At 40.9% G+C, this 13401-nt stretch overlaps 1 protein-coding gene across 4 annotated transcripts in view; it reads left to right on the top strand.

Moving 5' to 3' along the window:
• rptor (regulatory associated protein of MTOR, complex 1) overlaps positions 1-13401 on the top strand; it is a 287229-nt gene that overhangs the window by 238298 nt on the left and 35530 nt on the right. For all 4 annotated transcript variants that reach the window (XM_049571490.1, XM_049571494.1, XM_049571491.1 and 1 more), the window contains exons 23-26: positions 2879-2982; positions 4148-4325; positions 4488-4598; positions 12121-12226. In XM_049571490.1, coding sequence (XP_049427447.1) covers positions 2879-2982; positions 4148-4325; positions 4488-4598; positions 12121-12226 — 499 coding nt within the window. The remainder of the gene's footprint in view (positions 1-2878; positions 2983-4147; positions 4326-4487; positions 4599-12120; positions 12227-13401) is intronic.

Below are 13401 nucleotides of genomic sequence, written 5' to 3'. Positions count from 1 at the left end.
TGAAAAACTAAAAAACGGCATTCTGTATTCGGTACTCAGTATTCAGCCAAGCGTTTAATAATAATCAGCTTCAGCCACAAATTTTCATTTCGGTGCATCCCTAACCTAGTCCCAAGTAATGCCAAGCAGTTCATTAGATTCTTTGGATTTATAAAACCAGATTGTTGACTACCCACTTAAGCTAAGGTTAGTTAGCTGTTTAGCTCACACATACAAATATAGATGTTTAAACTTTTGTCAGTAAGGAGGTGCTGCATGTTGTTAGCTCGGTTCATTTAATTTTACTGAAACCATGAGGACCAGAGAGGACCAGGATTCATTCAGATTTACTGACATGACGAAAAAACAAGTGGGGACTCCCTTCCTCTGAAGCTGTCATAAAGTCCACTAATCAAAAGAATCAAAAGTGTTTTTCATAAAAATTAATCCAAGTTATGAATATTGATTTAACAGGATAAAATGGTGTTATGTCAGTATGCTGAGTGCCATTATCCTCGGGCGTGGCGAGGCTTAACATAACACATAGTTGATATCTTATTCAAAGCCTGATTTTATACAAGTAATATTCATACCGGTTCACACAAACAGTTTGAAAATATTTCCGACCTTTGCTGAGCAATAGTTTGTGTAACAGGAATTAAAGGCCTGTCTCAAATACAAGCCTGTTGAGTTCCATGATTTAAGCAAATAATAGCCCGGGCTACTACTTTAAGTTTTACTGTGTTTATTTAATTATTTTTGGATGTATTTATTTCTTTTAATGAAACAAGGATAATTTACAAAATTGAGGCAAACAATGGCAGCACATGCAGATCAAATTAAAGGTCGACAAATACAAATGAAGAACATAAATTGGGATTACGCTCCAAAGTTATGACAGTTCCTCTTTACACCACAGACAGGGAAGTTTGTCCCAAAGCTTGCAGCTCTACTTACAACCTTTACCTTCATGAATGGTGCTTCATTCAGCTGAAAATGAAGTTACCCTCTGCATTGGAGTGAGAGTGGGTTGGGTCCAGTTTTGGAAAAAGGCTCAAAGAGTATAGAAGCAGATCAAAAGAATGAGACTGTGAGACCCACGTTACTGACGGAACACTAAGCTATCAGTGATGGCTGTCAGAATGCTCAGTGATTTAACACTAAATATAACACGTACATCACCTTGTGTTCTGAGTCTGGTGTTGACTGCTACAGTGGAGGCATGTCGCTCTCTCCCCTGACAGAGATGTCTCTCTGATGATGGAAGCAATGCACTCATCTGCAGCTGTGACTGGGAAGAGCCTCCTGTAGCTGTTGAGGTTTTTGTGTGTGTGTACATTTTTTGTATCAAGTTTTATATCGAACCGTTTTCATATAACTTCTTGGATGGGTCTTACAACAGAGGTCAAGAGGACTACTAACAGAAAAAAAATTTTCTCAACCCCATTTTACCCATAATAACTTCACTGTTTAGCTGTTAACTTCGCCCAGTTTTTCTTCCTCTCTTTCTTTGTTGGCTCCATGTTCGCAGGTCAGCAGGATGCACCTATCTGTAGTGATGATCACCTCCATACATGGTGGTCACTGGCTATTTATGGGCTGGGATGTATGCTAATTGCTGACTAGTGGGAGAGCGCGAGTTTCCCGCATTGTTCATGATTCTGGTGTAGGTTTTTAGTACCAAGGTTTTTTATGTGCAAATCTGCTCACAGATTTACTAACATTTCATGAATGAGACCATGTCTTTCCAGCAGTGAAATATTTCTTTAAGGCTGGAAATACCTAATTGGTGAAATTTGGTAACTGGCAACACAAAATTCAAAGTTGTAAATGGATTCACAGTGTACAGGGAATAAAACCGTAACCTTTTAATACAGGACAGGCTTGATTACCACTCATCCACCCTGCTGCCTTTTTTTTTTTCTTCTTCTTCTTTCCAAATCCTTATGTTTGAGCTTTTACTCATGTACAGCTGCACTTTGCTGCAACCTCTTTCTTACTCTCAGATGAGCTCCAGGAGGATAAATACTGCAGTGTGGAGCTCAGTTTTGCCATAACACGTGCACTGTTGCCTTCACAAACAAGCTGCTCCCCATCATCTTTTTGTCAAAAACATCAGTATATCCCAAAGTTGTTTATCTGCTTTTCCCTTTTTATGTCCTTTTCCTCATATTGATCTTGTTGTGCTTCAGTAGAAAAGGGTACTTAGATTAGTGACTGAGCTATTTCCATAATAACCCTTTCAGCCGTTTTTACTGCTGTTTTGTTTCATTTCCAATTGCCTCTTAATGAAGCGCTAACAGCTAACCTTAGTAACTGATGTCTTTTCCCCGTCACAAATGCAGCGGATTGACTGTGTGTAAAGTTTGCATTAAAAACTTTTCTCTCTCCCTCGCAGCCTATCAGACACACACATAAACAAAAGATACTTGCTGCAATTTTGTAATTAGCATAGAAATCAAGTCAAAGGTAGTAAAATGTGTTTGCCTCTGTTAACTAGATTTACACCGCACAGTTTTTTCTCCACCTGGCTCGAGTAAACAACAACTCTATACTGCTATTCATCAATGATGCTTTGCCTCTATTGTCTTTATTAAGTTTACCCCTCCCTTGTGAACAGCCATTAGACAACTCACAATGAAGAGGTTATATTACCTGCTCTTTCTAATGAGATAAAGTTCTGGAAATTTAGGCAAACTTTGTAAAGTGCTGCTTTTTTCATGCACTGTTACAGCGAGAAGACTATCCTGATTATAGGTATTGCTTCTAATCCTGATCTGTCCTCAGGTGTGTCTGTGTAATATTCCTGTTCCTTCCTTCCTTTTCAGCCTCTCATTTCACATTTCCAGTGGGATGACTGGATTAAACAGCAGAGAATTAACAGTTTCTTTGTCGACAGGCAACTATGAACGCTCGGCCCCAGAGGATTCTGGACTCTGGATCACTCACCCAGTCGGCGCCAGCCAGCCCCACTAGCAAGGGCACGCACATCCACCAGGCTGGGTAAGGATGGATCTGTCACACACATGAAAATCTTAACTTTTATGTAATTTGTTGTTTTTTATGTTTATGTTGTGTCAATGCTGTGATTAATGTGTGGTTAGGCACAGGCACAACAACCACTTGGTGAGGGCTAGGTAAAGATATTGTTTTGGCTTAAAATACCCGGTTTGGTTGCTACAAACACAGTTGAAAATGTCCCAACCTGTCGTTAAAAAACACCTGCTGTTGCTGGTCTCGAACAATGATCTGCTGCTTGGCAGTTGTCTTGCCTAGGTCATGCCATCCACCGTCCCCTCCTCCTGCTGTTGAGAAACTCAATTAATGTACATGTCATCTGAACTATGGTATAGTTATGAAATGTAAAAATGTAACATATCCATAGTCTACAGAAATTTCCAATGGCAACATTTTATTCTTGCAGCTGGACTGTAAAACACATAAAGCCCCTAAACAAATCATGCATACAGCTCAGTCAGTCTTCCTGTCATAATTAGTGTATGAATTCTTGAGTAATGGCCAAAAACATGTTTTATGAGGTCACAGTGACCTTGACTTTTGACCTTTGACCACCAACTATTAATCAGTTCGTTCTTGAGTCTAAGTGGACATTTGTGCCGAATTTGAGGAACATCCCTAAAGGTCTTCTTGAGATATTGTGTTCACAAAAATGAGACAGATGCAAGGTCACAGTGACCTTGACCTTTGACCACCAAAATCTGATCAGTTTATTGTTGAGTCCAAGTGGGTAGTTGTGCCAAATTTGAAGAAATTTAAAGCGTTCTTGATCTAACACATTTGCAAGAATGAGACAGACAAGGTTATGGTGACCTTGAGTGAACGTGAACATTTTTGCCACATTTGAAGAAATTCTCTCAAGGTGTTCTTGAGATATTGCATTCATCAGACAAACAGATGGACAACCCTAAAACATAATGTCTTCGGTCATGGCTATCACCAGCGCAGAGGCATATTAAAAATGATCACACTAAATTCTGGATATAATAATACATAATACATGATATATATCTATTTAAGATATATAGCGGATATATAACAGACTTGGATTTCTTACTTGATTCTGCAGATACAAAGGGAATGAATGGCAAAGCTGATAAGTTATGCCACTTTGTTTCCTGTCCTCATGTTAATGTCTCTGTTCTTCCAGTGGCTCTCCTCCCATGCCCAGCACCAGCAGCTCCAGTCTGACTAACGAGGTGCCCAAACCCCCTGCCAGAGAGCAGCCGGCCACACGACCTCCCTACACCCCAACATTGGGAGGACAGGCGCCCCACTCCCACCAGTTCCCCCGCACCCGCAAGATGTTTGACAAGGGACCTGAGCAGGTAGAGGACCACGCTGCTGTATGAGTCTTAATACATAACTAAGGCTTTGTGGTTAAAGTAAGCAGTAAGCCGCAGCTGCAAAGTTTATTAATTTTAAATTGCCTCAAGTTTTGTTGAGTTTAACTCTTAGAATTGTTGACATTTTTGGGTGTGTGTTTCCAGGCGGCTGAGGATGGTGACGAGCCGGGCGGTCACAGGAACTACATCAGTCCCGCCCTTCAGACAGGCCTGTGTGATTGGAGCGCCAAGTATTTCGCTCAGCCTGTCATGAAGGTAGCGCCACTGTCACCCTTGTCTTTCCATCTATTGATCCTTTTTACTGTCGTGGTCTTCACCTCTCTGTCTGCCCTGCCATTGTCAGTGCGGTGATAGTCCTTTAGTAGAGGTTTCACAGAAAAGTCGACACCTGAAACTACTAGTCAACACTGTGCATTGCTGTAGACTAATCATTCATCTGTAGTTTTAGTTTGGTAAAGTAATGAGGCAGCTACAATGTATCTATAGCAGGCATGCATCTCGGGGTGCTGTTGTAGTTGTTGACAAGCCATAGTTGTAAGCTGAGATAGCTGCCCGTTAATGACACATCCTTGACAACAATGGTTCCATTCAAAACTGGTGGATGCGTGGGCATGTTTGCTAGACAACACTAGAGCTCTGATTCTCATTCTGGTTGGGGTTGCTAGGTTTGGGCTGGACAGGGCTATAATATCTTACTATCCCCCCGGGTTGGGTTCTTTCCAGTTTAACGCTGTTTTTATTGTTTTGTTTTGTGTTGGGTTTTTTTTGTTTTTGTTTTTCTCAATGAAGCTGGCAGTTCTCATGCCAAAATGGCAGGAGTTTTAATAGACTGTCTCAAGAGGGAATGCAGGAGAAAGAGGGGCTGTCTGTGACTGAGAGAGAGGGAAAGTGACAGAACAGTATTATTGTGGAGCACAAGGAGGGAGAGAGAGAGAGCGAGAGAGAGAGAGAGAGAGGCTGCTAGACGATTCTGTTCTATACTATTCCATTCTATTCTGTTTTATTTTGCTCTATTTTCCATTTCATTCTATTCTAATCAAGAACCGAAACTTATTAGTGGAAAAGGACTGTCAAAGCTAATCAAGGACTCTGGGTTGTTGTTTTTTTCCTTTTTGAGGAGAATTAATCAAGGTAAAAAAAAAAGACATATCTCTTGCAATTAATCAACTAGTCCACTAATATTTGGGAGTAGTCAGTGAGTACCAAAATGCAGCTGCTGTGAATGCCCTATCTTGTTCATGTCTGAGTTATGTTTTTTTGATTTAAGCAATATCACACTTCACATCGTGCTGTTGTACTGCATATCAGCACGACTGTGATTCAGTCGAAGGCACATGGCCGATAAACACAGCCGTACTTATTCGGTACAACTGCACAACTTCGAGTGTGATAGTGCGTTTATACAGTAGTTCTACAAATGCCATTTATCAACAGTAAAAAGCAGCAACAGGTTCTGACATGTTTGTTTATTTAGTTATTTATTTGGCTCCGCTAACACAAAAGGTTTTGCAACTGGACTGTTGCCAGGCAACACATAAACACTCCTGCACACTAACGTGCTACTTTGTGTAGGTCTACACTTTACCACAGGCCAGCGACTTTGCATCATGTCTGGATCACATCTGTGTGTTTCCATTCATTTTTTGCGACTAGTGAAATCAGCCAGTTGACAGTCACTGTGGTGGCATACATGTGATGCTGATGAATTAACAGCTTAATCAGCATGTTGCATTGTCTTTTAGTGTCATCTGCGCCTCCATCAGGAAGTATTCAGGCTTCTTTCCATCCCTTTGTCCTTTTCTGATTATTTATTATTTCAGATGTTTTTTGTGGTTCATTTTTGAAGTTTGTTATGATGACCCTTGATGTTAGGATTAACATAATTAACAGCTCAGAACACCTGTAAAGCAGAGCTTAACATGCATAGATAAAAGTCCCAGCGCTGTTATACTGTCTATCAGCACTCATGGAATGCCTCTTGTCCAATGAAAATGCTTGGTTGGAACCATAGACTGTATGGTCGGAGCTAACTGTTATAATTAACAGTAAGCCACAGGGTTACACACAGGCTCAAGGCAGCATGTTGGTGAGTTGCTGCTTTGATGAAATCCAGACATTTTTACACTTTATTGAATTAAAAAGAAAAAAAAGCACATCTGTCTTGCCTAAATCAACAATTTTAAAACAGTATTTTATTATTACTTTTCCGTCAAGCAATCCAGTTCTTGAACAGCAGCTCGGAGTGGTTGCTAGGCAACAAAGAAGTACTATGACAGGTGATTTCAGTCTTCACATAAATATTTATGTGAAGTGGTGTCATAAGTGCACCTTTGTCATGCATTTAACAACGGCTTCAGGAATGACAGAGCCTTCTGAGGACATGAACTGTGTTACAGAGGTTCTTTTAGAAAGTAATGGAGTCCTATGGAAAACAGCAGGCCAGGGACCAATCACAGTGTGAGAAACTACCCGCTGCTTGTACAAGATGGCTTTACTGAATAATTGAGCTCTCTGAGCTCTGTAACTTAACATCCTCCCGAGTGAAATTTAAGATTAAAGGAAGTGCTCTTAACCGTGCACAGTAGTTGGTGCTGAATTTTGTAATATTAAACCAAGCTTCTGTCTGTTTAAATAACCTCAACATGCCATCCTGCCTGGAAAAAAGAGGTAAAACAAATGGAGTCAGCACATTTTGTCGAGGTTAAGCAACGAAGGAGGGAATTACTTAAAAGGAGTCAAGCATGAGGGTCAAATAGAGGAGAAAATACAAAGTATTGGGAGTGGAGAAGGAAAAATATGTAGGAAAAGTATGAGCTTGAGAGACAAAGCGGCTGATACAGAAAGATAGTAAAGAGAAAAGTGAATTTTAGTTAAATGAAATATATACAACACAAAGACATTTGGGGCAAGAAGAGGAGAGAATGAGATAGAAGTGTGCGCCAAAAAGAAAAAGTAATAATGATGAAAATAAAATATTTGAGAAGTAGAAAATACATCGAAGGGGCAGACAGAGGAAAAACAGAAGCGTTAAAAGTGAAGTAAAACTCTATAAGGAGGGCGACAGGATGACAGGAAGATGGAGCCAGAAATGCTAACAAAAGGTGATGAAAAGTGGAGAGACAATTGGAGCGGAAGAGTGAGTGAAAGAGCAGGCAGAAGAGGAGGAGAGGGGTTTTGCCATAGTACGAATCAGAACGCTGTGTTGGCAAAATTTTGAGTGCTGCCATAAAACTCCACTCCATTACAAAGCTCTGTGTGTATGTGAGTACACTTTAAAGTCTGCACACACAGGTTATCATATCACTGTGTCAGCAGCATGAGAGCAAAATCTGTGTGTGTGTGTGTGTGTGTGTGTGTGTGTGTGTGTGTGTGTGTGTTTCAGAGAGATTGTATCCACAGCTACAGCTTTAGGGGTGTGTTAGGAGCAAGGACAGAAGACTCCTCACATGACAGCGAAGGAGTGTGATTGAAAAACAAGATGTCTGCAGCTACAGGTTAATACATTTGTGAGAAGAAATTTTAAGAGAGAGCAAATGCAGTTGTTACAAACACAGTTGACCGAAAGTATGTGGACACCCCTGTCCATGCAAATGTATTCTGGCACAATAGAAGGGTCAACCAGGCGAGGGCCAATCACATTAGTTTCAGTGTCAAAGCCCTGAGTAGTTTACTACTCCACTCCACTAGAAGAGTCACAATCGCCTCCAGTTCAAATTAAGGACCACAATTATCATCAGTCTTGCCAACTCGGGTGTCAAAGTTGTATTAAAGCAGGATATGAACTATGTTGTGTAGTATTGCAGCTACTACATTAGAAAACCACTGTTCAGGAGGACAGAGTATGTTATTTACGTGCTGAAAACATCATACCCACACAGCTACACCTATATGAGCAGCCAGAGACTGTTTACTACTTCGTGTGTGGACCATGGATGTATTGAGAGACTCGGATACAGCACTGGAGGCGGGACCCTGTTTATTTCTATAAAAGTTGAATGTTTTTGGCTTCAGTGGCACATGAAGCCAAAAACATTCAACTGCTGCGTACAGAATTACCTAGATGATTGTTACTGCTCCTGCATCATTGGACCCAAAGAGCAGGCGCACTGGAGACATCCGCCGGCCGAGCTGGCTACTTCTGGTTTAGCGCTCTGCTAACTTGAATGGGGATAAAATGATTTAATCTTGCAGCTATTCTAGACTTTCCAAATGTTATCGGACCAAATTGTTCAAATCCTGATAGTAAAATAAGTCATTCTGTGGGGGTTGTGATGCTCAATAAAATGTGTCCATCGATTTACAGATGTCTCCTTCCCAGTGTGTGGCAAAAAGTCTTTTGGGGCCCCATAGCATCACGTGATGGACTTGAGAGTTGTAATTCCACTGTTTGGCAACGCATAAAATTGGCTTCACAACCCAGAACACTTCCTGGGGCGCTGGTGCTACCAAAGACTGAATATTAAGATGCACAACATGACAGCCCCTCAAAAGTGAAGCCAAAACATCTCGACAACGACAACATCTCGAAAACATCTGTAATAAACTAATATAAATATTATTATAATGCATTCTATAATATAATCATGTTAGTCTATGCCCCCAAATTCAAGATGCATCTTAAAAGCCCTCCTGAGGTCACATGATAGGAAAAAAAACAATGTGTAAATCCATGCAAACAGATTTGTAAACCAGTTTTATATCCGAACACAAATTTGATGTTGTTCATCAAGTAGCTACCTGTTTTATAAAATACAACCAAAATATTATCAGAGTTAATCTTCTTTATCATTGTATCTGTTGATGTACGATTGACCGTTACTTCGGCTACCATAGAAAAAGGTTCAAGTAACAATTCTGTAAAATCATATTAATAGATTTTGAGGCTCAAAACACCTCTCAAATATGTAACTACATGTTCCCGTTTGACCAGATGTGAGATAGGCTGTCAGGGGGCTGGAAGTATAGAAGTATCATATTTGGAATTATTTGTCTGTGCATTTGTGATAACCATGGTTTAGGATGGATATGTTCAACAATCACATGCTGATGTAATGTTTGAGCGTCCACATACTTCTGGCCATATAGTGTACCAGAGATGTATATGCGGAATGTCCAAAGCGCTGTGAAGAATATATGCAAAAGTCTCTCTCTTTTTACACACATACTTTTTTTTTCTTTCTTTTTTTACCTCAGGGTCTCATTATACATAACATTAGCAGCTGACACAGTGCAGGACCTCAACCCTGGGAACCATAGTATCAGCTAGCTCTTACCTTGGCGTGCACACACACACACACACACACACACACACACACACACACACACACACACACACACACACTTTTCTGTCTCTCTCTCCCTCTCTGTCTCAGCTTTGGGAAAACATCAGCCACAGCCTATCAGCTAAATCTGCCTCCTCTCAGGCTCAGTCAGGAGCCATAAATAGAGACACTGTATGTGATATACAGATAAACCTGACTTGACTGCACACTCACAGAAACACACTCTACACACATTTCATACACAAATATATTTATTCACAGTCTCCACTCAGAGGTATTAAAGTGTGTGTTGTCTTTCCCTTCAGGCAAGATATGCAGAGTGAGGACATTACAAGAATATTGATTACACATACAGTAGTAGTAGTGTAGTCACATGACACTGTAGCTGCATGTCTGTGTTTGTCAGGCTGTTTAGCATTCAGTGGGTGTGGGAGGTCTCGCTGTAGAAATGTGCTTAATAAGCACACACTGGCAAGCAGCAGTTAAACACACACACACAAACCCTACAACAGGTTTTTCTCTATTGTTTACACTCTGTTGATTATTTATTAGTCTATTAAAAATGCATAATAATAGCAAAGTCAGAGATTTTAATTTATAATTTTAATACTCCAAACTGAAAAATGACATAAATCAGCTTATATTACATTCTGCATATTGAATCTCATGTTAAAAAAGGAGTCATTAAAATAAAGCCAGGGCGAAATCTGTGGGGGCCATTTTGTTACATAAGACTTAATAACGTTCATACTTTTCATACTGTCCTTCTGCTTAACAGATGAGATCAGATGTGATTGCATAAAGTGAACTCGACAAAATGAGCTTCACTTAACATTGTAGTTGGCAATCAGTAATCAGGCCTGCGATGTGACGGCTTGATAATGTTTGTATTATCAGTGGGCTTCATTCACAAACACTGCATACGCACAAATCTGTGCTTATACTTTGCATACAGATCTATTAAACACGAATTTTCAAGGTTCCCATGGTCATGGAAAACCTGGAAAAGAGTTTCACAGTCACATTTTCCAGGCCTGGAAAAACTCATGGAATTAGGAGAAGTATAGTTTCAAAAGTAAGTCACGTAATTTTATTGTGTAATGAAATTGTTGCAGTAATATTTGTTGATAACCTTCCATGTAGAATAAAAGGACAGCAAATTTATTTTCTGTTGCTTTAAAAGTTAACATAGCTCAAATATATGTCAATGTGTGATCTTTGAGAGAGAAGGCTGAGAGTCGTATAAGGGGGAACTCTGGAACTTATTTGTAGAGCAGTTTTCAAGTTGAAAGCAGAAAGTGCTGTCCAGTCCAGCCAGTTGTGGCTAATGTGATGTCTGTAAGTGTGTGTGTGACTGGATTCAGGAGGTGTTAAACAGTCTTATTGCTGTGGAGACAAAGGATCTTCTGAAACACTCTATTCTGCAATGCAGTGAGATCAGCCGACTGCTGCAGCTGCTCCTCTCTCACTCCAGGAGGACTCTGAGTTGTACTTAAAGTCCGCTGTGAACAGAAGCGGTGCAAAAACAGTTCCCTGTGGAGCACCAGTGCTGCTCCTGACCATCCCAGAAACACAGCTTACAAGCCTGACATACTGAGGCCGCTCTGCCAGGTAGCCTGTTATGCAGGACTTTAGGAAGCGACCTACTCCCATTCCCTCCAACCGGTCTCTCAGTATGGGGGACTGGATAGCATTAAATGCACTTGAAAAGTCAGGCAAAAGGATCCTCACATAATATCCCAGCTCCTCCAAGTATGTGCAGGCCCAATGCAGCATGTAAAGAACCGCAACTTCCATCTGATCTTGTCCTTCACCATGATATGTGTGGGATGACACCAAGCAGGATCTGTTTTTGCCGCTTACCTTCGTGTCCCTGTCCACTCACACAGTAGAGAAGCCAGGTGGGTTCACACAAGAGTCAGACACATTGTCATTCAGCACCGTCTCCGTGAAGCACATGAGACTGAACTCCCTGTAGAGTCGTCGGTTGCTCACCAGCGCCAGCAGCTTGTCACAATTGTTGGATAGCAAGTTTACATTCCCATTAGGACCGACGGCAGGAAAGACTTGTAACTCCACCTCCTAGCCTTTAGCTTAGCTCCTGCTCTGCACCATCAAGAGGGTCGGGGCATCCGCCATATGTGCTAGGGCAGCAGCTGAAGAACCTCTATATATTTGTCCATGCAGTATGTTAAGACAACTTGTGTAGCTTGTACTCATTTGTGCATTGGCTTCCTGTAATCTGCCTCTGGATGTTTACACAGACGTATTTGTGTTCCATTTACCTTCTAAATTAACAGCAGATTTGGAGCCAATTTTTTGATGAAAGATAACTTGACCTCTCTAGAAACTACTGATATCTGAAGTAGCAATCTTATACTTCCACTGAATTTCTGTGTATGTCTGAATTTTCACTGGGGATGCCACATATTTAAACCATATGATCTTTCCTAGAAATGTTCCAAATGGAGTGATCAGGTGAACCTCTCTTTCAGATCCCAGAGGAGCACGACCTGGAGAGTCAGGTGAGGATGGAGCGCCAGTGGAGGTTCTTGAGAAACACTCGAGTGAGAAGGCAGAGCCGAAGCATCACACAAAGGGGTTAGTAACAAACACACACACACACACACACACACACACACACAGATATTCATGCATATGCACATAAGGGCTCAACTGATGTTATTTCAAAATATGGCTGATTTAATATTCCACAGCCCTGACCTAACCAAACCTAACTGATATCACTGTTGCTAACACAACAAAAACAAAGAACACTACCTGCCAACATAATGCTGTGAAAAAGAGGGAGATTTTCTGGGCGACTGTCAAATGACGTACCCTCAACGCCCCTGCCCCCATATAACCCTACACTACAGATGAACATAATAATTACAAGGATGTGAAAGTAAAATGGTCTATCGATAACGTATATAGACTACACTGTAGACTGGAGTCTCTACTAACAGAGACAAACAATGACAGCTGACTAATATGAACAGGTTGAATGTGCATCAACAGGTCTGCGTTACATCTGATATATGAAATGTTTATATCATCACACTTTTTATAAACACACCCAGATGCTATCTCACCGTCCCACAATAGACTAGCCTACAACTATCAAGTAGAACAGCGATGTGCTCCTGATTCACCTCACACATTAACACTCAACTCAGACAAACCACCGTGAGGCTGTGTCTCACATACACATAGCCAGAAAGAGAGAGAGAGGGCCATGCTCCAGACTGGGTTGCTAGGTAACAATATAAATATTCACTAACTGTAGCATTACATGGCTAGCAGTTATTACTAAGTTTCAAGCCTTTTAAATACTTGCCGTTGGATGTAAGCCGCTGCTGCTAATTAGCTCGTGCTAACACTCTAGAGCCAGTCCTTTAGCGCTATATCTAACCTGTTTGACAACTGCAGGAAGTTTGTTGATCTGGTGGGGTGTCAGGTGATTGTAGATCAGACCCTCAGCGCAATCCTGTTGTCCTTCTCTGGAACCATGAAAGATGTCCACACCATGACATTTTTTGCCCTCTAGACAGCGTGCTGCAGTTTTTGTTCTTTGTCTCTGTGTTTATTGGCAGCTAGTAAACCAAGGTACACGTACCGCCACCCACTGTGTCGGGCGTGTAAATGCTACCCTTGTTAAGTCAATGAAAGCAGTCTGGCTTCATATTATTGGCCCTATTTATGGGCTATAATTTCAATTATCAGAATAATTGATAAAAATAAAAACGTCCCATTATTGGCCAATAATTAATCGG

This window comes from Epinephelus fuscoguttatus, linkage group LG3, assembly GCF_011397635.1.
Source record: "Epinephelus fuscoguttatus linkage group LG3, E.fuscoguttatus.final_Chr_v1".
Classification (NCBI taxonomy): domain Eukaryota; kingdom Metazoa; phylum Chordata; class Actinopteri; order Perciformes; family Serranidae; genus Epinephelus; species Epinephelus fuscoguttatus.
This window is presented reverse-complemented; position numbering and strand designations above follow the sequence as displayed.